This window comes from Sarcophilus harrisii, chromosome 1 (genome assembly GCF_902635505.1).
Source record: "Sarcophilus harrisii chromosome 1, mSarHar1.11, whole genome shotgun sequence".
Classification (NCBI taxonomy): Eukaryota; Metazoa; Chordata; class Mammalia; order Dasyuromorphia; family Dasyuridae; genus Sarcophilus; species Sarcophilus harrisii.
In genome coordinates, this window is record NC_045426.1 from 581138685 (window position 1) to 581165514 (window position 26830).

A 26830-nucleotide genomic window follows, 5' to 3' on the forward strand; every position below is an offset into this window, starting at 1 on the left:
GAAGTTCTCTAGGGTTACCTGTGGCTCCCCCTTTCTTTTGTTTTTGGAGCATCTTAATGTCTCTTTCTCCTCTCTACTATTGCCTGTCCTTGAGGATTAAAGGGTATGCCAGTGGTGTGTAAAATCTTATGCTGTACACAAAGTGTGCAAAATGTTTAGAAGTATATGCAGGACCATTGTCTGTTTTTATTGCTTGTGGCACACCCATAATTGCAAATGCTTATATAAGGAATTCAGCGACCACTCGGACCGTCTCTTTTGCTGCTGGTATTGAAAAAGTGAATCCTGAAAAGGTGCCTGCCACAACATGGATAAAAGACAGATGACCAAAATATTTATAATGGGTCACATCTATTTGCTAAATTTCAATGGGTCTCAAACCACAAGGGTTCTTTCCTGGAGGCGCAGTGTAGGAGCGTGGAAAGGAAGGCAAACCGTACAGGCTTTTACTATGCTCCTAGCTTCCTCTCTTGGTATTCCAAATTATAAATGTAAAGCTCAAACAGCCTGATGATATTTAGAATGAGATGCTCGGGCTTCTTGAAATAAAGGAATATTGGCCAACATGGTTAAAAGGCTATCTGCCTTTGAATTACCATCAAAAATAGGACCTGGAAATCCATTATGAGAGTGGACATGCACGATATAAACTTTACCTGGATGTTTTCTCACTTGCTCTTGAAGTTCCTTAAAGAGGTGATATATATATTAGAAGCCACAAATTTTATTTGGGCTGTGGCAATTCTTTGTACCACACCTACTGAATAGGCCTAATCAGGTATTATATTTATATTTCCTGGATAATAAGCAAGAGCTAGAATGATTGCATAAAATTCATTCTGCTGAGTGGACTGAAAAGGAGTTTTGACTACTGTCTTTATGGTTAAGTCATGAGAGTATACAGTGCAAATATTATGTTTGGATACATCTGTAAAAATACTTGGTCCTTTAAGAAGAACTTTAGAAAGCTTTTCTTCAAGAATCCATTGCCAATTATGTAATAGTCTGGTTATCTTTCATGGAGACCCATGTGTAAAATTTGGAGCCAGGGCCAGTAAAATTTGCCATTCTGGGATGGTTTCACAGCATACATTAATTTGTGCATTAGTATAAAAGGTGTATATCTTGTCAAGTCTTATCCCAGATAATTGTACTGCTCGCTTAATGTCCTTTAATAAAATTCTAGCCACAAGCACTGGGTAAGGAATAAGGTTTTGTTCTGGTTGTGCTGGGAGGTTCACCCACTCTATCACACTGTCTCCTTGATAAAGGATTTCTGTGAGTGTCTCTTGTGTAGCAAAAACTGATATTTCCAAGGGTTTTTGAGTGACTCAACCACACTGGATAAAGCCAGTTCAACTTTTCTCAAAGCCTCTTGAGCTTCTTTTGTAAGCTGACGTGGTGAGTTTAAAGCACTGTCTCCCCTTAAAATGTCATACAATGGATGCAATTGATAGGTAGTCAAGCCTAATATTGGACACTCCAGTACTATATCTAATAAGACCTGAATTTTATTGCTACCTAAGGGCCACTGTTCTATCCACACTGGTGTATCAGTTTTTCATTGAATAGGAACAGGTGAGAGTGTTGGCAGGCCTTCAACAGCAGCCCTACCTAAAAAACCTAAGTGCTCATTTGTAATCCTAATTGTTGTAAAATGTCTCTTCCCCACAGATTGATGGGGATTTTTTCAACTATAAAAGGAGTAAAATCTTCTGTTTCACCTTCAAAAGTCCATCTCATAGGGGCAGCACTAACTTCAGCTGCTATTGATTCCCCCTGCACCAGACATGTAGGTGTCTGCCTTAATCTTTGGCCAGTGACTGGGCCAGTTGGCACCTCTAATGACTGTACAAGCTACACCTGTGTCTACCAAGCATTCTAATGGTAGGCCATTTATATAGATTGTGAGCATAGATCAGTCAGCTGTCACAGCTGCTATCCAGAATATTCCTGGATTTTGTGGCTTGGAGTCAGAATCTGGGCAACTATCACCAGATTGCTTATTAAGATTCTGTATCAGTAAACCTAATGCTACTATTTCTCCTGGTTGATAAGTCACACATTGTCTACTTGTATTAGTGACTGGGATATTATCTACACATTCCTCAGTTTCCCACATCAATGTATGGAGGGACACTGTTTTGTACGTACTCTCAGGAGGTTAAATAAATGGTCAAGCCTACTGTACCTGGAGGCAAGGGGTGAATAGGCTGGAGAGGAACAGATTTCACCTCTCCAGGGGGTATCTCAGTTGTCCCAGCTGCATACAACTCTATTCTCCCCAACTGTAATCCCTTTCTCCCATCAGGTTGCTTCCTGGCTGATTGGTCATGTCTGAATACTGAACTTCTAAAGGCTCTCTAGGTATAGCATCAGCTGCCATCATTCCCCAAGTGTTTTTTGCCTGGGGCCCTGGGGCTGGGCCCCTCATCCTGTTTCCCTGAATCTGTCTACATTCTTATGCCCAATGGAAGCTGCTGTTGCATTTCAGACATGGGGTATTTGGTCTTGTTCTCCCACCCTGTTTTCTCTTTCTGTCTCTATGCCAACATTGAACTTTCAGATGCTCCAATTTACCACACTGAAAGCATTGATGAGTCTCTCTGGAAGTCCCTTGACAGAAGGGACCCTGTCTTCCCATGTTGGGATCTTGGGAAGTCTGCATCATAGCCTGGCTATAAAAGACATTTGTGCCCACTGTGGCACAGCGTCTTATGAACTCCTCTAAAGGAGCATCCTTGCACAGTCCTAGTATAATTCTTCTGCAAACTTCATTAGCATTTTCTTTAGCAAGTTGCCTTTTCATAATTTCTGTTGCTGTATTTTCACCAGTAATTCATATGACAGCTATTGGCAAACGTCCCACAAAATCAGCAGAGGGTTCATTTGACTCTTGTGCTATTTTTGTGAAAGCCTCTCCCTTGTCCCGTTTACCTGGGATAGAACCCCATGCTTTGATAGCAGCAGCAATTTGCTCATATGCTGCTATGGGGTAATTAATCTGTAATGAAGTGTCTGCATAAGGACCTAAACCTGTTAGTTGGTCACAGGTGATTGGAGGATTAAGTCCACTTTGACTATTTTGTTGGGCTTGTATCCTACAGAGCTCACTATATTCAGAAAGCCACAACAAATTTTGTCCAGGTTCTAAGCATGTCCTTGCTATAGATTTCCAGTCAGTAGGGATTAAAATTTCAAAGCCAAATTCTGTGATAACATCTTAACATCAGACGATGTTTTCCCATAAAGAGTGCAAGCCTTTTTCAGGTCTTTGATGATTTCTATATCAAAAGGAGTGTATCTTCTACTTTTTTAGCCTGAAGAGTTAAACTGTTAAATTACAGGATACATTTCTATTCTCAAATCAGCTGTATTCTGCCCTTCCTCTGTGGCTTTAAGTACTGCCTTTTGCAGTCTAGTCATAGGAGGGGAGTGATTGCTGGGGGGGAGGTGCTGGTAATATCACCGCCCCTTCCACTACTCCTCCTCCCTCTACCCAGGAAGGTGAAGTTTAGGGGGAAAGTGAAGGACCTGCTCTGGTGTAGGTGGAGTTGAAGCTGGGCAGTAAGAGTGAGAATCACCATGCCCTTCAAGTTCATTTAACTCCCCATGCCTTCTGGTGATATTGCCATTAATCTGTCCTTTGTCTTCCTCTTTTTCCTCACACTTCCTCATCTGGCTATTCTCAAAACGTTTCTTTTTTCTATGACTTGCAGTATTCTTTAAGACCAATTGTATTAAGTTGTATATATAGAATGTTTCCTTAGAAATTGAATCAGGACCTTTATCATTGTAATATTCATATAGTTGATCTCCTACTAGTTTCCAGTTATCTGCCTCTATTTCTTCTTCCTTGAAGAACTAAGGAGACTTGCATTCTAATGAATCCACAAGTCCATCCATCTGCTCCCAAGTTATAATCAAACCCTGTCTTTTTATCAGTCTGAGTATGCTTCCTCTAGATCTCCTTCGGGGTGGGGTGGGGGAGAATCTTTTCTTAATATCTGCTCCATTTCAGCTAGAAAGTGAGAATTACTAGTTTAGCTCTTAACAAAGTAAGTTCCCTGTTTGTCTGTTAAAATACTCACCCTATTTCCTGGTCACAGGGACTTGTTCAGTGAAATTAAGGTCCTTAGTCCACATTGGGCACTAAAATGTGAAGTCCAGACTAGTTCCCTGGAGGCCTCAGGAACAGCTGGAGTCAGGATAAGCAAAAATCCTTGGTTTTTAGGGGGTGAAATGAAGGAGACAGATAAATTGCCACAGGCTCGTCACCAACCTTTCTCCTCCTTCTCCTTCCAAAAAGTGAAGTTCTCTCACCTCTCTTACCCTACCTCCTAATCCTTACCTACAATTCTCTTAGCCCTAAACATTGAGCCAGCATTAACTGTGAGAAGAGAAATTCCAAATATATGCTAATAGTCATTGTCAAATAGGTAATTAGCCTTAAGTACTCAGTTGTCTGATTCAAGCACATTTTTTAAGAGTTTCATCCCTTTACACAAAATAATGTATGGTTGAGGGAATAAGCACTTATATAGTGCCATAATGATAATGTGTGTATGTGTATAGACATATATAGATAAAGTGCCAGTGAGATAATAAATGTAAAATACTTAGCACAATATGTTTCAGGTATTGTGCTAAGTACTTTACAGATATTATCTCATTTGATTTCTTATAACAACCCTTCAAGGAAACTATAATCCTCCACTGAGCCTTACTATCTCAGTCAAACTGCTGAGTGTAGGTCCTTAGGTCTAGAGCCTCTTTCAGTGTCCCATGTTTGACTGCCAAAATGTAATGTCCAGGCTAGCTTTCTGGAAGATCTCAGGACCATCCCGAGCCCTTGGTCTTAGTGGAGGACCCACTTAGTGGAGACCACAAGGATGGTCAAAGATAGTCTTTCTGTGGCTGAAAGAGCCTTCTATGTATGAGTTTCCCTTAAATAACTCAGTACAATTACATCACTACAGCACACTGACATTTGCAACCATTATATCACCATCACATTAATTATATGTATAGAAAACCATTATCTCACATTGAGTAGGTACTTAACTATAAGCACCAAGCTGTCCTTGATTCAAGTATACCTTTTCAGAGTTCTGGCCCTCTACAGGTAACTAGTATTCTCATTTTTAGTTGAGAAAATGAGGCAGAGATCAAATGACTTTCACACAACTGGTAAGTTTCTCAAACTGGATTTGAACTCAGGTCTTTCTAACTCCAGGTCCACTGCATCTCCTAACTGCCTCATGGTATGTATATTGCTTATATAATACAAAACAAAGTTCTTTGTTTACTAACATCAGGTACTAGGGAAAGCTTCATGGAGGAGGTAGTATTTGAGTTGAGCTTTAAAAGTTAGGTAAGAATTCAACAACTAAAGTTTAGAGAAGGAAAATATTCAGTACCTTGTATGAGCACTGGCTATGTTAAATGTAATATAAAAAAAATTTAACTGCATAACAAATTACAGTTTCCTATATAGCTCCTCCCTTTTGTATATCTAAATGTTTATATTTACTGATGATAGTCTAACTCATAATTTAAAAAAATCAAAAATAATGGGAAATATAAGAGGCTAAGATTGGGAAAGTAGAGTTGAACCAAATTTTTCACAATTGGGTAAAGTTCTAAATAGCAAGCATCAGAATTTAAACTTTACTTAGAAACAAATAGAGAGCCAGCAAAGATTAATGAGCAGATGAGAGCCATGAATGCCTATATGCATAAGGAAAATCAGTTAAGCAGCATTTTGAAGAATGGATTGAAAGATATGGTGTGGGTAAGAAAATAAAGGCAGGACAGTCTACTTCAGTACTCTAGTTGGTGCTGATAAAGGGCTATAACCAGGGTGATAAGGGTGAAAATTGAAAGGAGAGATTGAATGTGAGAGACATTTGCATTGGTAGACTCAGGAAGATTTCATTGAAGAAACTGAAGTTGTTTAGCCTTGAGAAGAGTTCTTAGATAGGACATGATAACTGCCTTGGCTTGTGTTGGATTTCTTAAGAAATCTTTTTAGATTTTTAGAAAATTTTCTCTTTTTAAAAATTTTCAAGCAAAAGCTGGATGACCACTTGTCAATACATTGTATTATATAATCTTTTTCAGGTATAGTATGGACTAGAACTTCAGGATCTTTTCATCTCTAACATTTTGTGATTCAAGTCTTATGTGAGAGAGGAATCAAAGATAGCACCAGAACTTTGAACATGTGTTCTTCTAACAGAGAGATCTGAGTCAGAAAAGAGCAGGTAGTTCTAAGGAGAAAGATACAGTCAGTTGTAACATGCTGGATTTGAGGTAGTATGGGGACATTCTGGTGGAGATGCAGTTGGCAGAAATGTATGCCTGGCACTCACAAAGGAGATCAGAGTTTGATCCGTATAGGTGAAAGCAAGACCGCCAAAAGACACCTATGCAGAAATGTTCCAAGTTCTGTGTATTCCTTAAATTATTTATCTGCCTTTTAAGATATTCTGTAATTCTGACTTTTAATTGTACTGGATTTAAATTGACCCTTCTTGTTAGTACCAGTTAGTGAGGTTCAGTATATCTCTGCTTTTTCTTATCATGGACAATTAAGAATTAATTCATCAAATTATGCATACTTAAATTATTATTGGGTCATAAATTATCACATTCCACTTAGTTTAATGTATCTTTTCCCCCCCTGTTTACCAGATACTCAGATGATCATAAATTTAGAGTTGAAAATGACCTTAGAGGTTCAAAGTTATAGAGCTAGGAGAGACTTCAGAAGCTAGCTAGTCTAACTCTCTCATTTTGCAGTTAGAGAAACTGAGAGCCAGAGAGAGTAGATGACTTTCCCACAGTTTCACAGCTACTAAGTGTCGGAGGTAAAGATCTGGACTTTTGACCCCCTAATTCCAAATCTAATCTGTTGCTGAAGTACCACAGATGCCATTAGATACATTTTTTTAAATTTCTAATATATAAACCCTAGGTAGCATATATTATAAATGATAAACTTTAATCTTAAAAGTCCCTAGTAATTATCTTGGAACCCAGCCCTCTTAGTTTAACAAAAGTTGAAACAGACCCAGAGTAGTTATATGATTTTCCTGTGTTCCCAAAGATAATTGTGTCTCCTAAAATCCAGCCCATAATTCTTTCTGCTACACAATATGTATTTGATTGTCTTTGCCACAGCTTGGTGAAACCTTCACAAGTAAGATTAAACAAAGAGTATCAGAGGATTTTATAACTTGTACTTTCTTAGAAATATGTTTTACAGAAGATTTCCTTTTCTTTAATTTTGACCAAAAAATTCTTTGTGTGTTTAGATTATTTCTTTTAAGGGGGAAAAAATCGCTTTAAAGATTACCTATTACCCACCTGCATGTGCTCTAAATCTGGTAGCATGATAAATTGATAAGATAACGTGGTCACATGTTTAAAAAAACAAAACAAAATATGTCCTAATAAAAGAATGTTATGTATTTCCTTTAAAAGGTTAAAAAGTATTTCTCAGGGCTCTTAAATTACCATATTCTGATACCAAGGGAAAATAAAACCTGGACTCAGAGTTTTGTTTGTACTTAGAGGGCTTTCCGGACAGGAAGGCAATCTTGATGCAATGCAGCAAGCCACAATACCAGTGGGGCATTACAGGTGAAAACTCTGCAGCTGTACCCCTTCACCACAATGTTGTACAACTGTACACTGGAATATTTCCTGTACAGAAATAGGGTTTGGTTAACTTTGTTTCCCAAGAGTAGATCACATTAAAATGTTATAAAATCATGATTTCCTGCATTTGAATACTTGTGGTTTCTCCACTGGTTCCAATATTACAAAGGGGTTTTTTATGGCTTCTATTAGTTGAAGATGTATAGAAGCCTTTTTTTTTCTCTTACAAAATCAACTGAAAGGCAGATGCACATAAAAAGAAAACATTTTAAAAGAAAACATTCTGATTTTAAGCATGTTTGCTTTTTGTTTTATTGTTTAGTAATTGGTCTTTACACTGTAGGGGATGTGCAAGTTAGAGTAAGCCAGCTCTTTAACTATGCCATGAATACATCATACATATAAATTTACATCTCTAGCATGTGTTGCTGAATGTGTGCATTAATCTGTATCCATATGTGTGTGTGTTTATGAACAATTTTGAAAAATATTTCAGTCTTAAAAAATAATACCGGCAAATCATTAGAAAACTATCTATCTATCGAAGATGGGGCTATGGGATCACCTTTTGCCATTTTTTTGTAAATATATACTACATTTTTCTGACACCTAATTTTTGTCAACTAATCTTACATCCTATATCCTCCTTACCTGCTTCATTATCCAAACACTATTCCCATATCTCCTATTCATGCTCCACTTTTTAATGACCTTATTTTTTTTATCCAAATCCAAAAACTCTCTGCCATCTACCCATTTAGTTCTATGATCCTAATCAATGGATCTTAGATTTAGGTCTAGAAAGGATCTCCTGGAAAGTCCTGAGACCTTTAGTCCAACTCTTTCATTTTACAGATGAGGAAGATGATTTACCCCGATGTCACCCAGATAATGAGCATAAGAAAAAGGATTTGAACCCAGATTCTTTTATACTGTAGAGCTACTGTTCTCACCACTGTACCATATTATATATTTATTTATCATCAACTTGAAGTTTGCTTAAAATCAGGAGATAGTGGATGGAGAGCTAACCTCACAGAGTCAGAAAGATTTGGATTCAAGTCCTACCTGTGACTCATACTAGTCCAATGATCCTGACTTAACAAATATTTCTGAAAACAAGCAACTCTTTTATAAGTTATGAATGAATGGTTTCCTGCTAGAGTTTCTGTATTTTCCAAACTTGGGATATTGACATAATTATTAGTTAATTATTTTAAACCTTTCCTAATAGATCAGTGGTATAGAGAATTCACTCCCAAACAGAAAACTTCCATCACTAGAGATTGCCACTTGCTTTGCAACTTAGAATCTTAAAAAAAAAAAAAATTGCCAGAGACACTGACAGCTAGATAATTATGTAGTTATATGATTATAAAAACACTTGACTGACTTTTTCCTGGTGACTGACTGTTATCAATGACTATTCAGAATTTACTTTCTAAATTCTAAAAGTGTCACCATGACACATTTTCAAAATTGATAGAAGAAATTATCTTTGCCCCTGGATAAAGGAAATTTAAGATTTCTGCAGGTGGAATTGCTCTGCTTAGCTTTTTCATACGAATCTTGCTGGCAGTTATATATCATTGAGGCTTGTGAATGGTGAAAGTCACAACCTCACAGGTTCCAAAGTCAGTTTGCATCATTTGATACAAATGATACAATGATGGATTCTAAGCAAAAGTATTTCATGTTCCTCTTGAGATTTTCAACAAGATAATCAAGAGATTTTCAACAAGATAATGGTATGAGTAAAATAAATGTTTGCTGATTTTAAAAATCATTGTTAAAAATTAAATGCTTTATAGATTTGTAACATAATATGCCAGAACTTTCTGGCTCTGAATACAATATTCCTCCTAGTTCATCTACAAGAAAAATTATATTTTAAGAGAATGGACTCTGGAATAGAAAATCACCCCCATACCAAGATAGTATAATCATGAAGCCAATAGTTTATTCACACTCAGGAAGCTAAATTTAAAATCCCAGCATGGGTTGGCGTCTGACACACAATATGAGATTATATTTTATTTTGCCTTTCTTTCACTTAGGTGGCCTTGTTAAGAGATGATAAAACACACGTGCTTCCTGGATTCTGAGCACAGGGAGGTGTAGGTAGTTGTTTCTGGAACAAGAGTGACTTGATCTCCAAGGGGAAGCGCCCACCATATGAGAAAGGGAGCTTCAGGAATTCCATATTGCATCTCAGAAAGCAAAACAACAACAAAAAAAAGCAAAAAGACTTTTTGTGTTGTTTTTCACTTCCTAAACTGAAATTAAACACAGAACTAAGAAAACAAGAATGTAGCTCTGAGGGCAGCCCTGAACACATTGCATTTTACTCCAGCTGTTTCGTGCTTCCTTACACTTTGTCTAGAAGCATCCTGTTCTCCTCAACCTTATAGCAAGTGGTGGAAATTGGATGTGTTAAACAGCTGATTATACACCAGGCCTGTCTCTGTGTTTGTTCTTGGCATTGTACTTTGGTTCTTTATGGTAAGATATTAGAAGAGGCTTTTTGTTGATGATGTTGGAAGACATGTTAAATTTCCTAAATAGTTTGGTTTCATTTAGAGGAAAAGAAAATTAATTTTCTTGGATCCTAATCTCTGGTGCCTTAGGACGGCCTCAAGTGCTAATATGACATTAGTGCATCCCCCAAAGAAGGGAAGAATAATTTTGTTCAGAAGAAGGCAGAGGCTTGTCCTATTTTCTTCATACAAGCCAGAACAGTTTTGAAGTCCCCAGGCTCTGGAGGTGATTCTAGCAGTTTGAATATAGAGTAAGTCAAGCACAGTGATTAGCTAGGGCTGCAATAGGTGGTAATTGCAAGTAACTTCTGGTTGGCCACAATTAGTCCTTAAGATCCTCAGGAATAAAGACAATTTCCAATCTCCTTCACCCATCAATTTTTATTCTTTAAATAGAGAATCTTTATGTGGGTAGAAGAATTTCATTTGTACCATAATGTTATAAAAGAAAGCATATAACTTGTTTTCTCTATACATTCTTTATCTTACTTGTAAAATGATGAGGGCAAAATAGTGCATGATCTTTGTAATGTTTTTCTAACATTCTGTGAAAAATGAGCCATATGATTCATAGGATGAATTTTCTTTACAAATATTTCCAAATTTTCAAGTATTTTTTTGTGTGTGTTCTGGTCATTCATTAGATTTAGATTAATTCTGAGTTTTCTCACCTAATCAAATCTTCTTTAAACATGTCTGCATAATGACTTAATGCTTCAAAGTATCCATGGGAGAATGAAGACAGGTAAAGTGGAAAAGGGTATCTCCGGGGACAAGAGAGCAAAGTGAAGAGAAAGCTGAAAGATGCCATGAAGGCTTATGTGAGAGAAACAGAGAGACAGGGAAGAAGGGAGGGAGAGAGGGCTGTGGAAAGCTCACTTATCAGACACAGGGTGAAATCCAAATTTCAAGATAGGATGGAAGAGGTAAGAAAGCAGAGCTATGAACAGGGCATAGAATGTTTTGGAGGCCTAAGCCCCATCTGGCAAAAGGTGGCTATAATATCTTGTGATAAAATAGTTTGAATATCTTGCCCTGCAAAAAGCTATTATTTGGATGAAACCAATCTAACTAATCTTTGTTTCCAACTGTACAAATTATAAAACCCATTTGATTTCACTCCTTTGACTCCAATGGTTAGTCGTTAGTGGTTAGTCTGAATACCTATTTATTTTAAAGACAAAATCTCCATATTCCAAAATACTGTCCTTTGTATTTATCTTTGACTAATCCAGTCAACCCATGATTTAGGGTGGGAGTAAAAGGCTTAGATAAATGCAGTTTAAAAAGTTTTAATAGCCAGAATGTTTAAGAACTAGGGTGGCCAATTAATTGAGGATGTACCAGAATTTGTCCTTGGGAAGTTGTTGGCAGCTATAGCTCCCCATATATGGGTCCCCTTTTCCACCTCTACCAGAGAACAATAAAGCTATCCATGAAGATGCATTGGCAGCATAATTCTAGTATTATTGTAATGTTACTAAATAATAAATTTACCAAATACTCTTTGTACCAAGACTGTTTTTAAATGGCACTGTAAGTTGCAAATCTCCTCAAGTTAATCATTGAATGGAAACACATTATGAAATAACATTTTAAATGTGTTTATAGAAGTGTTCCTACACAGACTAAAATGTATTAAGTTCAAAGTATACATACACTTAAGATACAATTCATTTTATTTTATTGATTTTTTAAAATTCTGTCAAATAATGGAAATTCAAAGTATCCATGGGAAAATGAAGACAGGTAAAGTGGAAAAGGGTATCTCTGGGGACAAGAGAGCAAAGTGAAAAGACAGCTGAAAAATGCCATGAAGACTTATGTGAGAGAGACAGAGACAGAGAGTGAGAGAGGGAAGAAGGGAAACAAAATATAATAATATTTTAAATATTTTTGACAGTCATTTGAAATATATGTGTTATATGTGGAATATTTTCCAGTGAAATCAATTTATTTGTTCCTAGTTTCCCTGGCTCAGGTCTGGCTATTCTGAGTTTCTGTTCTGTTCCTCTCCAATTTGTGGATTTTGAACCATTTTCTAAATTGCTCTGTTACCACCCCTCTCCTGCTTTACCCAGAAGGTTCACATGTTCACTTTTAATGACTTTGAAGAGTAGACTACCCTTGTAGTCCTACATTCCTTCCTACTGGTAACACAGATAGAGGACAAGTACAGGAATGTAATTTTTTCTAAAAATAGTTTTAAGTGTTCCTAGTTAAAAAGACAAAAGAAGTGGAATGATGCAAAACAGGCTTTCTTATAATGGAAGACTGGTTGTTGACCAAGAGTGAGGGAGAAATTTACAATAAGTTTCTATAGAATTTTACTTAGAAAAGAAAAAAGTGATATGTCCAAAATGAGAAAATTCTTTTGAGATGGAAAGGGAAACGGTGGACCAGTTAAACTTATGTATACATGCATTTCTAGCAAATTTTCAAATGTTTCATTGTAAAGGATCTTTAAATACCAAATTAAACACAAAAGTAATTTACTAGGTTTTCTTTGTACTTTAATTATTATTGTTTTTTAATATATGAAAAGAATGTATGAATATATATGAATATGAATATATGAAAAGAATATATGTATAGACTTAGAGTAAGTACTCCTAGTCACACAAATAAAATAAGCATTTCGAACTTTTTCAACAAAGTTTCCATTTGGAGTGAATTTACTCACGCCACTTGATTAACCAAGGAAAATAGGGTGTGTAAAGAAAAATGCTGACAAACACATAAATCCACATATTTTTGTATGTATTTTTGTAGTAATTCATATTCTATTGTTTTACAAATTTCCTGAGTAGTCTAGAATGTTTCAAAATGAACATATAGCCAACGGGCTAGCCTTTAAGCCAAATTATGAACTTATTGGAGCTTGTTTCTTACATCTCCTATGCCCTTTTTGGCTGAATTTCTCTCTGCCTACCCCACTTTTGTGTCATGAATGCCAACTGCTCTCGCTGCTTAACTTCAGCCTCCTGACATAGCTTTGCCCTAAATTTCTCCTGATTGCCAACACATTGTCCTTTATGCACAGAAGGTATCATTCCCACTTCTATAACTTTATTCTGCTAATTTCTAGTCTGGAATGAGGTCTCTTTTTCTCTTAGCTTATATAGTCCTGCCTGTCTAATTTAGGCAGAGCAAGCTCTGTAAACCTAAACTAATCTTTACCTTCCATAATATGCAGCAATATTAACCACGAATCTTGGTATATAATCTGTCATATTAGCCTGTTTTCCATTCTAAGTGTGTAAGTTATCTATCTCCCCAATGAAAATATGAAATCCTTGGGAACAAGGACTGATATCATATGGCTTTTATGTTTCTCAGTTATATACACACAATAAATATTCAGTAAGTATACATTGAATTAAATTAAGAAATATGGACTGTGTTAATAAACTTCAAAAATGAAGATAATGTAGGATTATTGCATTGTTCTTTGGGGGGATATAATCTTCCTTAGAGTTTTGAATTAAATACTTTGTGTTTTTTTTTTTTTTTAAGTATTAGCATCAATACTTAGAAATTAAACTGTTTAGTTAGAATTGTGATTATGTACTCTTTAGTCTAGCTGGATCATTTTTAATCAATGTAGTTTATGTCTAAATTTTCTAAAATGCAAACACCTAGCTTAGCATTAAGCTCCTTCATAATCCATGTGTGGCCTCCACTTTTAACTTTATCTCATACTATTTTCCCTTCACATATATTACCACTAACTGGACTAATTTATGTTCCTCATATTGATCCCATGAATTCTTGACTCCATGCTTGTTCTCATATTTCCTGCACCTTGAATACCTTTTTTTTTTTTTTTAACTACTTGTGGCTATTGCTATTCCTACCCACACTTCAGAATGCAGTCCTAATATCATGCAGACTTCCTGATTCCTCATAAGATTTCTCTTCTCTTGAACCCTTTACACACTTATCATATTTTCTCTCTTGGCCTGCTAAACTTCCAACTTGAATCACTCTCATCATTCACTGCCTTCATTCTTACACATGTGCTGCAAAATGAATTCAGGGAAAATCATAAAACTCTGACAACTGGGTCCACTACAAAGTTATGTTACACAGGCTCAACTAGGTTCTCATTGTAATCAGGTTATCCTTTTATGCATCCCAAATTACTCTAACTCACTTACCACAAAAGCTCTTCCAAATCTTTCCCTCCCTCTTCACACTCTTTATGACTTTCCTTCCCCCACCTTCCTAGCTGAGAACTTCCAACTCCTCAGCATTAGAACCTCATGTTTTACTGAAAAATAAATTGTGGCCATTTTTCACAAGCTCCTTCTCCTCACTTTCTCCTCCTCATATCCATTACCTATATGCTTTTTGTCATTATTTCTTGAGTCTCCTGTCTCTTCACTCCTGTTTCATATACTGAAATAGCCCTTCTGCTTGACAAGTCATCCAGCCTGTCTTCTCTATCAGATTGTTTTCTCCATCATCCTCTCTTTCTTACTTTAAATCTCTCTTTGTTTACAGATGACTTGGCTACTGCCTGCAAACATGTCCAAATCTTTCCCATCCTCCAAAAACCCTCATTCTTAGCACCCATTTTTGTTATGAGCCAGAACTTGAAACAAAGTGATAACTCAATGGAATTGATAGAAACAGTGCTTACGTTACACCTTTGAGAGTCACATATTAGCTCACACATTAGTTCACACGTTTGGGAGACTTCATGGTTCCAGTATGAGATATCTAAATTCACACCTCCCCAAATCCTACTCTTAGAGGAGGAGTCAACCTTTGAATTTACACCTCTAAAAGAGCATAAAAACAGCTGAGCTCAGTCAGGAGAGTTCAGTTGGAAAGATTGAGAGGGGAATGTCAATTGGAGATTGAGAAGCCACAAATCAGAGTTGAGCTAGAGGCAGAAGCTGGAAATGCTAAAAGACAAGCTGCAAGAGCTCTTGGAACCAAGGAGGGAGAAAGGTCTCTAAGAAAGCTAACCAGGCCCAAGGAAAGAGATAAAACTTGGAAGGAGAAAATAAAAGTATGGATTTTAACAGCTAGCTGTATTTGGGTGATTATTACTCTGAACTGAAACTAAGGCTGCCTCCAGAAAACCTCCCCAAGAAACCTGCTCACAGAGAGAATGATCATATATTATACAAAAGAAGAGAACACCACACATTTTCACTAAGTATTGTCCAATATTCTTTCCTGACTTGTGTGGCTCAATTCCTTGAGAAGGCCTTTTAGAATCAATGCTTCTATTTCTTTTTTCTTTCATTTTCTTCTTAACTTGCTATAGTCTGGCTTCCCACCTCATCATTCAAAGTTAATAATAATCTCTAAGTTACCAAAGCTAATGGTCCTTTCTTAGCCTTCATTCTTGACCTCTCTGAAGTCTTTGAGACTGTCAGTCTCTTTTTTTCTCCTTCAAACTTTCTTCTCTTTAGGGACTAATTTTTGCCTTCCTTTGTATCCCTAGTGCTTAGTATAATGCCAAGCACATAAAAAGCATTCAATAAATATTTGTTGATTACCTGAGAAATAATCTCTTCTTCCTCTAAAATCTTAAGCACCATTTTTACATGCTATATTCTGTTTTGTGGTGTCATTATTTATGTACATCTTAAACTTTCGTATTCGACTGTAATCTGTTTGAGGGAAGAGATCATGCTTTCCTCAAAGTGCCTTTAGAAGATGTTGACCAAATGGTTGGTGATTCAAATTTCATTTGTAACTTTTTTTTTTTCATTTTAATTTAGGTCCCTTGTAGTTTGGAATACTGGGATGAACTCCAGAAAACTTTTGTTGCTTTTCGAGAATTCAGTCTTTCTGAAAGTAAGGCTTATGAGCTACAGTTGCCTGACATCAACCTTGTGAATGACCAGAAGAAATTGGTAGCCTCTGACCTTTGGAGAATTGTCCTAAATAGCAACCAAAATGGAGCTGATGATCAAAGGTAATACAATGAAAACGAGCCAGTGAGATGACAGGTTAAAAATAGTCTGCTAGTAGAGCAATGTCTGATCCATCCTAACTTCATTCTACCTTGCCAGTCTGAAATGATAATAGAAGAATCAGAAAAGCTGGCACAAATAAAACACACACACACACACACACACACACACACATACACACATTGACCGTAGCAAGAAATAATAGCTTAGACTCTGCCAGGAAAAAGAGTTGTGAGAAAGACTAAAAAAGGCATAGCTGTCTGGGTCCATTTAATGTAAAGGTAAATAACCTTATAATCATTTCTTAATAGGCCTCTAGAGTATCAGTGTGCTATAGATAACATAGTGCCATCAAGAAAATGAAGGTCTTTGACTCTAATGTGTAAGATTCCTTTTAACCCTAATGTTCTCGAATTCTACTACTTGATTTTCATAATGATTATCTTGAATTTTCAAGAAAATATACTTATTTAGTCTACTCTTCAAGTCAAGTAAGCTTGTGATATCTCCTAGTATAGGATCCTAATTTTAGAACTAGAAGTACCCCTCACAGGCCATCTATTCCTCCCCCCTCCTTCATTTTACAGATGAGGAAACTGAGGATTTAAGAAGTTTAGTAACTTACCAGCTTGTCAGTGAACAAGGCAGTATTTTAACCCTGCCTAGTCCACTCTGCCATGCTACTCCTCACTGCATTTGAAAGGATGCAACCAAGATAAAGACAGTAGAACTAAATATAACTTTATCTGTATCTACAAAACATACATACACATATTATATATAGGTAGATATGAAAATCACTACAAAGTTTTATAAGTACATAGATACATTTATAAAGAGACACAAAGTAAATGAGGTGAGTTTTTATTTGATTTTATAAAATTAGATATTTGTAAAAAAAAAAAAAGCTGTTTAAACCTTAAAGCACTATATAAATGCCAGCCTTTTTATTTTGCTAAAATGTAGTTTAATTTTGTTCCTTCTTTGTATCTGCTTTAGATAAAAATTATTTTAAATTGAAAATTTACATTGGAGATTATTAGTGCCATGTTTGTTCAGCAATTATTCAACTAATTGATGTTGGTTATAAAGAATGTCTTTTAGTAATAACAATTGTTTTTTCAGTAGACAACTTGAAAAAAAACTTTTTCTTTCTAATTTGAAAAAAAATTAAATTTAATGATTAAAAAGGAAAAAATCCTCAGCTATCTAGAAAATTTTGCTCCCCAGAATGAGTCATTCCCTCAGGATCTGGATCATACCATCTTTAATTTACGTGGGGAGCTGTATAGCTATATCCCAACTCTAAAGCAGATTCTGAAGTATTTATTAGACAAGATAATCCCTAAAATACCTTCTAATTCAATTATCTTCCATTTTTATCCTTCCTTTCAAAAATTTTGCTGGCAGTAAAAAAGCCAGTTTTTTTTTTTCTTTTCTCTATTCCCCCTTTGCTTCTCTTACACTTCTGCTGTTCTCCAAGACAATCAATAAACCTTTATTAATTGCCTACTATATGCTGGGCATTGTGCTGAAAGGAAAAAAACAGATCCTGACTTCAAAAAGCTCATAATCTATTGGGAGAACAACATTTAAACTATTTTGTACATACTCAATATGTACAAGATGAATTGGAAAGAGTCAGTAATTTGACAGCTGAGTAGAGGATGAACTAGAATGGAGAAAGAGTTGAAGCAAGGAGATCAAGCAAAAGGCTGTTTTAATAATTAAGGTGTAAGATAATGAGGATCTGCATCAAGGTGATATGCATCAAGCAGAAGGAGGGGATTGAAAAAAAGACGAAAGTGTTGCAAAGGTAGAAATGACTAGGGTTGACAATGAGGACGGGTTTTTATGGAGGAGTCTCTGAAGTCATTTTGAAAAGATTTTGATAGGTATATTTCAATGTAATTGATTTCCTTTGTAATCCTTTACTCACCTGCAAAATTAATTTTCCTAAAGCACAAATCTGACAAGATCATCCATGTATTCAATCAATCCAATGGCTTCCTATAATACATCCAGGGTCAAAGATAAAATTCTCTATTTGGCCATCAAAGTCCTCCATTAGCTGCTCCATTCCCTACTTTTCCAACCTTTTTATACCTTCTATTCCCCCATATAGCATACAATCCAGTGATACTGGCCTGCTTCTTGTTCTTCAAACAAGACTTTCTATCTCCTAATTCCAGACATTTCCTTTATAATTCTATGGTTTTTATTCTTTTAAAAAACATTATTCTGAGAGTTGCTGATATTTGAATTGTGCTTATAAGGTGCTAGGACTCAATAAGATGAAAAATTTCAGTCTTTAAAATTTGATGAATGTATAAATTAGCCATAAATGACATTCAGTGTTAAATGCTTATTTATCATTACTATTTTACCAATGTTAATAATACTTGAGTTTAAACATTATCTTAAAGATGTATTAGTTTTGTGACCTTCTTGAAGCCCTTTAATCACTTTTATTTTCAATCTTTTTTGTATGTGTATAAGAACAGTAATAGTATCCACCGCACAAAGTTCCAATGATATATATATATATATATATATATATATATATATATATATATATATATATATGATTTGTAAACCTTAAAGCATTGTATAAAGACCTAAACATATAATTTATCTCTCTGGATCCAGATGGTTCTCTCTATCCCAAGTCTATTGGAATTGGCCTGAATCACCTCATTGTTGAAAAGAGCCAAGTCCATCACATAATATTGTTGCTGTTATGTACAATGTACTTTTGGTTCTAATCAGTTCATTTAGCATCATTTCATGTAAGTCTTTCCAGGCCTTTCTGAAATCATCCTGCTGATATATTCTATAGAACAAAAATATGACATTACATTCATATAGTATAACTTATTCAGGCATTTCCCAACTGACGGGCATCACTCAGGTTCCAATTCCTTACCACTACAAAAAGGGCTGCTACAAACATTTTTGCACATGTGGGTCTTTTTTCCTTTTTAATGATCTCTTTGGAATACAGGCCTAATAGAGACATTGATAGATCAAAGGATATACATAATTTGATAGCCCTTTGGGCATAGTTCCAAATAGCTCTCCAGAGTGGTTGTATCAGTTCACCACTCCACCAACAATGTATTAGTGTCCCAGTCTTCCCACATCCCTCCAGCATTTATCATTATCTTTTCCTATCATTTTAGCCAATCTGAGAGGGAAGTGGTAATACCTCAGAGTTATCTTAATTTGCATTTCTCTAATCAATAGTGATTTAGAGCATTTTTTAGTATGACTAAAAATGACTTTAATTTCTTCAACTGCAAATTGACTGTTCATAACCTTTGACCATATAATTTATGTTTTTAAAGTACTTTCATAGGCATGATATCACTGTTTTCCTCACAATAATCCTTTGAGGTAAATAGGACGCTATCCTCCTATGATAGGCTGAATAAACCTATGTAAGCCATCAGTCACATGAGAAGTAGTTAGTGACAATAGACTTATTTCTATTTTTTTAATTTTTTATTTACATAGCCTTTTATTTGCGGATATATACATAGGTAACTTACAGCATTAATCAATTGCTAAACCTCTTGTTCCAATTTTCACCTCTTACCATCCTACCCCTCCTAAATGTCAGGATTTGCACAGTAGATGTTAAAATATATTAAATATAACTTAGATACAGCAATAAGATTATACATGACAAAACATTATTTTGCTGTCAAAAGAATCAGACTCTGAATTATTGTACAATTAGCTTGGACGAAATCAAAAATGCAGTGTTCCAATACTATGGGATTGGGAATTCAATGTAATGGTTTTAGTCATCTCCCAGAGTTCTTTTTCTGAGGTATACTGTTCATTCATTCTGCTCCATTAGAAATGATTTGGTTGATCTAATTGCTGAGGATGGCCTGATCCATCAAGAACTGGTCATCATCTAGTATTAGTTGTAGAAGTATATAATGATCTCTGGTCCTGCTCTTTCACTCAGCATCAGTTTAGGTAAGTCTCTCAGGCCTTTCTGAAATCATCCTGTTTGGTCATGCTTTTTTTTTTTTTTTTTTTTTTTTATTTAATAGCCTTTAATTTACAGGATATATACATGGGTAACTTTACAGCATTAACAATTGCCAAACCTCTTGTTCCAATTTTTCACCTCTTATCCCCCACCCCTCCCTAAATGGCAGGATGACCAGTAGATGTTAAATATATTAAAATATAACTTAGATACACAATAAGTATACATGACCAAAACATTATTTTGCTGTACAAAAAGAATCAGACTCTGAATTATTGTACAATTAGCTTGTGAAGGAAATCAAAAGATGCAGGTGTGCATAAATATAGGGACTGGGAATTCAATGTAATGGTTTTTAGTCATCTCCCAGAGTTCTTTTTCTGGGTATAGTTAGTTCAGTTCATTACTGCTCCATTAGAAATGATTTGGTTGATCTTGTTGCTGAGGATGGCCTGATCCATCAGGACTGGTCATCATCTAGTATTGTTGTTGAAGTATATAATGATCTCCTGGTCCTGCTCATTTCACTCAGCATCAGTTCGTGTAAGTCTCTCCAGGCCTTTCTGAAATCATCCTGTTGGTCATTTCTTACAGAACAGTAATATTCCATAATTTTCATATACCACAATTTATTCAGCCATTCTCCAACTGATGGACATCCATGCAGTTTCCAGTTTCTAGCCACTACAAAAGGGCTGCCACAAACATTCGTGCACATACAGGTCCCTTTCCTTCTTTATAATCTCTTTGGGATATAATCCCAGTAGTAACACTGCTGGATCAAAGGGTATGCACAGTTTGATAACTTTTGAGCATAGATCCAAACTACTCTCCAAAATGGTTGGATTGTTCACAACTCCACCAACAATGAATCAATGTCCCAGTTTTCCCACATCCTCCAACAATCATCATTATTTTTTCCTGTCATCTTAGCCAATCTGACAGGTGTGTAGTGGTATCTTAGAGTTGTCTTAATTTGCATTTCTCTGATTAATAATGACTTGGAGCATCTTTTCATATGACTAGAAATAGTTTCAATTTCTTCATCTGAGAATTGTCTGTTCATATCCTTTGACCATTTTTCAATTGGAGAATGGCTTGATTTTTTATAAATTAGAGTTAATTCTCTATATATTTTGGAAATGAGGCCTTTATCAGAATTTAGGCTGATTTCTAATTCAGTGCTTTTTCTGCTGTAACTTACTTCCTAAGTCATAGCTTAGAAAGCAGATAATGGGCTGAAATTTTGAGATTCAATCTAGAGAGAAGTTCCTATTTCTAGATCAGTTGGGCTTTTTTTTTTTTAATCTTTTTCCCAACCCTAGAGATGTAGAAGAAAAAAAACAACTATACTGAGATTGCCTGTTTTTCCATCTTTAAGTAATGAAATGGCAAAAAAAAAAAACTCTCTTCCTATTAGGTACTGATAGATTTGCAGAGAATTTGCTTCATAATTCTAGATATGCTTTAGAAATCAGGAAGAGTCAGAAACTAGGAATATGAATGCCTCAATCAATTAAAAAAAAAAGTAGACATCTGGTTTCGATTAATAGTATCAAGTTAGAAATGATTTCTTGATACTAATTGTGAAGGAATGCATTTTCATCATTGAGAAGTTAAGTGCTTTAGACAAGGTTAATTCCTCTGAATGGGGAACCTTCACCGATTACCTCTGTGGTCAGCTTAGCCCCTGGAAATGTGAGCTCTGGGAACCAGAATTGTGCAGAATGACATTCAGTGGACTCTTTTCATCAAAGTGCTTGACATTGTAGTCCCAGGCATCATTTTGTACTCAAGTGGGATTTGCAAGTGTAACTAATATTTCACACATTCAGCTTTGTTAAGGTGATTTAGAACAAATAGATTTTAAGTTTGAAATTGCTGTTGATGAATTCAATGAGAGTAACTAATTTTAAAAGTCAGTACCATAAATCACTGCCAAGATATGTATTAAATGCGATGCCAAAAATCCGTACAGATAAAACTGGATTTCAGTAAAATTTTATAGAGAAAATATGAATACTTTGATTAGGCTCTTGCCATTTAGCTTTCAACATTTTGTTCAAAAGAGACAAACAGAAACTTTCCAGACATCAGCTCCTAGGTATACTAGAGAAGCAGTTCTTGGAGTAATTGTATGAATATATATGATCACCTCAAAGTCAGTCCTTCTATCTGTTGAGAAAATGTAAATCTTTGTTTCTGTTTGAGGCTGTCAACCAGGGCCCAGCACAGTTCCTTTCATGCAGTAGAGACTTAAATGTTTCTAGAATTTAATTGAGAAAGGGAGAAAGAATGGGAGGGGTAGATTAAGTTTTAAAAATACTTGTTACTGGGGAAAAAAAAAAAAAAAAAAACAAGTAAACTGATTTTAGATCTTGAAAACATTTTACTTATACCTCTATTATATGTAATACTTTATGTTATATTTTGCATTAGAGTGTAATATCTGGGCTAGCTTGGTCTCAGCAGGATAGACACCGCAAGAATGGACAAGAATAAAGTCCAAAGTCTTTATTGTCTCTTACACAGTCTGTGTCTGTCATAGTCTGACCTAGTCTCCTCCAGCAGTCTGCCAGACTCAACCAGTCTCCCTGTGAGCCTGACTTCATCCCCAATTTAAATACCCTATTTCAATTACATCATTACAGTATGTGTAATGTGTAAATGTATGTGTAAACTGTGTATGTGTAAACTAGAGAACCATTACATCATCATACTAAGTATGTATACTAGAGAACCATTATCTCATCACTGAGTTAACATCTTGTTTCAAGTATACTTCTCTACCTTAGAGATAATTCCATATATATCATATTTTCTTATTAGACAGAAAACCCATTAAAGTTAGGGAACATTTGTTATTTAGTTTTATATTTTCCCCAGTACCTAACGGAGCATTGGGCATATGAATATTTCATGTTTGTTAATTACTGAAAATTTTATGTTTAGTGAAAGAAGATACTATAATATTAGCTTCCCTTTCTAAATATGATTTTTTGATTCTGGGATTTTAAAAAAGGAAAAATAAATCATCTCTATGTTAAAAGGGGAAAAAGAGGACCCAGTCCTTTGTTGGAAAAGTACCATATCTTGCCCATAAGTAACATCTCAGTGTTGAGGATAATACAATATTGATGCCAAAATTATCAAAACCCACCTCTAAATTTAATGCCACAACTGAGAATGACATTTTCAATATTTATAAGAAAAATATTGTGAGATAATATCAAAGAAAGTTTTCCAAATTTAGCAATTCACTGCAGTTGCTATATAGAACAATAGTGAATACTTAATTGACTTTAAATTGAATTTTATAGTAAACTTAATTGAGATTGACAAAACAATACATATTAAGTGTCTTAACTTATGTTACCATTTTCTTACCACTATAAAAATTATCTTTTTCATGTGGAAAAACATAAATCCTTTTGGTTTTTATTTAGAAAAAGATATTAAAAACTATGAAAAATTTTTGTTTCTCTTCATTATAATCCTATTTTTATATATGATGATGGTTCCTCCAACCATTCTTTTTTTATAGGCAACTGATATTCACTAACAAGAACTAGTCTTGGATTAAAATATTTGGAAGTTTACAAATTATGTTTATGTTATTCTGAAACTTATACTTTAAGTGAAGCACAAATGGATTTTCTTACATCAATAATAAATTATAAAGTTTAAGTGGATTCTATTTCTTAGAAGAAATTGTGAGATTGAGAAAAGGAGGTATGGATTTTTCACAGAGGAGTTAACATTTGAATTGGGCTTTAATTGAATTAATAGGCCTTCCACAATAGTGCAGATTTCCTAACCTCCTTTTTAGGAAGTTGATTAATCTAATTCACAAAAACTGAATATGATATTTTGACTCTTCTCAATGTTTAGTTGTCTTAATACTTTTTATGATTACTTAATCATATTAATAAAATACTTGTGTTTTAATTTTGTCACATCCTTAAAATAAGAATAATAATAGTACCTATTTCCCAGGGTTCTAGTAGTGAAGATCAAATAAAGTAACATATGTAAAGCAATTTGCAAATCTTAAAGTTCAATATAAATATTAGTTGTTATTGTTGTTAAAAACAACAATAATAATCAAATTACCATAATGACGATGTAATAATCATCATTATTACCAATTTTGTGATCTTGAGCAATCACTTTATGTGACCTTTGGTTTCATTTATACCTAGAATGCCAACATGTTTATGATTTAGGGCCTCTAGTAATATGTCATTACATCAGTTATTGGGCAAAGATTTCAAATTTAGTGCCAGCAGTTAAATTAATGCTTCTATAACATTCTCTCTAAGAGCTATGAGATTTTTTTTAGCACCCCTTGGCTCTATTTTTCCCCCTACCCCTATGGAAGCAAAAAAGATTTTTATAGAACAGGGGCCCATTTTGTATTATCAATTTCACTAATCACTATGGTCCACATATTAAAATAGCTGGCAGCTTACCTTTTAATGAGCATCTCTGAACTTAGCTAGACTAGTCATCAGATGGTACTCTTGCTAGAACCATCCTTAAAGTCCTTCCAGTGTTGTAGAAAATGCTAGAATTATTTCTCAGTGGGTTAGTCTTTAGTCCAAGGTTAGGATTAGGCAAGACATCTTTTTTTTTTTACATGACCAAAACATTATTTTGCTGTATAAAAAGAATCAGACTCTGAAATATTGTACAATTAGCTTGTGAAGGAAATCAAAAATGTAGGTGGGCATAAATATAGGGATTGGGAATTCAATGTAATGGTTCTTAGTCATCTCCCAGAGTTCTTTCTCTGGGCGTAGCTGGTTCAGTTCATTACTGCTCCATTAGAAATGATTTGGTTGATCTCATTGCTGAGGATGGCCAGGTCCATCAGAAATGGTCATCATATAGTATTGTTGTTGAAGTATATAATGATCTCCTGGTCTTGCTCATTTCACTCAGCATCAGTTCATGTAAGTCTCTCCAGGCCTTTCTGAAATCATCCTGTTGGTCATTTCTTACAGAACAATAATATTCCATAACATTCATAGACCACAATTTAATTCTCCAACTGATGGACATCCATTCAGTTTCCAGTTTCTAGCCACTACAAAAAGGGCTGTCACAAACATTCGTTAGGCAAGACATCTTAAGTAAGTAAATTACTTGTATTTCATCCTCAGAAAAAGCATTTCAGGCAAAATTGAGGTTCTTCATGATTTCATAATCAAAAACTTTAGGCTCATTTGATGATACACTCAAATGACATTCCAAAGCTATCACTCAGCTTTGAATCAGACTTGCAAGTTAACAGTTATTGTGAGCAGCTAGATAACTTGTTTGGGCTACTGAGGAAGAGAACTGCTTGGCTATTCTGGGATGACTTTTTGTTTTAATTTGTTTTTTAAGATTATAGGTAGCCCTGAGCCAGAGATTCTTGTGGTAGGTGGAGAAAAGTCTTCAATCCAGAACCAAACTGCCAAACGCTCACAGTTAAGTTATAGAATATATATCTGTATTAGCAAAAAGAATTTGTTAGTTGCATAATATTTAGAATTGTAGATATACAGATAAGGGTGATTATTTATAAAGGGAAGGCTGCAATGATTCCCTAGAACTATAACATATGCTTCATAGAAAAAGGCAACTTTAAGCAGGCCAGCATTATTCTGGCTATTTCATTTTGCTGTGGAAGTACGTGAATCCTATAAGAGCATATACTCATCAAACGTAGCATTTCAGTGCTCCTACCCCATCCTTCTGCAGCCCACTAGGTCAAGACTGATCATTGAGTTTAAAGTGCTAAATGGAACAAAGGAAGCAGACATGGTTCTGATATGAAAGAACCCAAATTTGTTCTCCAGTGTCTGGTTCATGAGATTAATGAGTAAGTATTCAGCTTGTTGCCCTTGCCCTTCCAAAACCTTTTATATACTAGTAGTTTTAACTTAACTGAATTCCCCCCCCCCCCCCAATGGCTTCATTGTTCTTTCTCACTCAACTGTTTTATGAAGCAAAATCTAATCTGGGCCCAAAACATTTCACAAAATGATCTCTGAAAAATAGAACAAGTACAAGTACAGGATAAAAGAGATGCCAAATCTCCCTATTAATTCCACTTAGCTCTGTTGTTCTGAATAAAAATGCCAATGTCCATTCTTAAGTAACTTGGCTGTACCAAGTATTATGCCTTATCCTTGCAATTTTAAAATTCCTGCATATTTTAGTCTCTGAAATTAGTACGTGAATTGTTTACTCTGATAGTGAAGATACCTCACTATCTTGAATAAAGCACTCCCTCTCCTCTTGTCTCCACTTGTCCTTTCATGGGCCCAAAATTCTTGTCTTCAGGCCTGACGCTTTTTCTGACCATTTTCTGACGCTTTGGGGTCATGTATTCAAAACTATATATTTATCACTTGGAAGGAACTTGAGAGCCATCTAATCTAAAACCTCTCTTTTTTCCAAATAAAATGATCTTCACTGATTAAGCAGTCTCTTTTCCAAACATAGCATATTTTTCATTATATATGACAGCAACACTTTCTGTCCTTTTTGTCCAAGGCAGAAGTTTGTTAATTTTTTTTCCTGTCAATAGATATATTACCTCTTGATTTCAGTGAACCAGAGTCTTTTAATAAGCTAGAAAATGGACCTTGACCATGCCATTGGTAGGTGGGTAGGCCTAACCTGAAGCAGGTGGC

General features: G+C 35.2%; 1 protein-coding gene across 7 annotated transcripts in view; it reads left to right on the forward strand.

The window, feature by feature from the left end:
* The window catches only part of VPS13B (vacuolar protein sorting 13 homolog B), a 950112-nt gene that overhangs the window by 803981 nt on the left and 119301 nt on the right, over positions 1 to 26830 (forward strand). For all 7 annotated transcript variants that reach the window (XM_031954131.1, XM_031954187.1, XM_031954247.1 and 4 more), the window contains one exon: positions 15944 to 16140. In XM_031954131.1, the coding sequence (XP_031809991.1) occupies positions 15944 to 16140 (197 nt within the window). The remainder of the gene's footprint in view (positions 1 to 15943; positions 16141 to 26830) is intronic.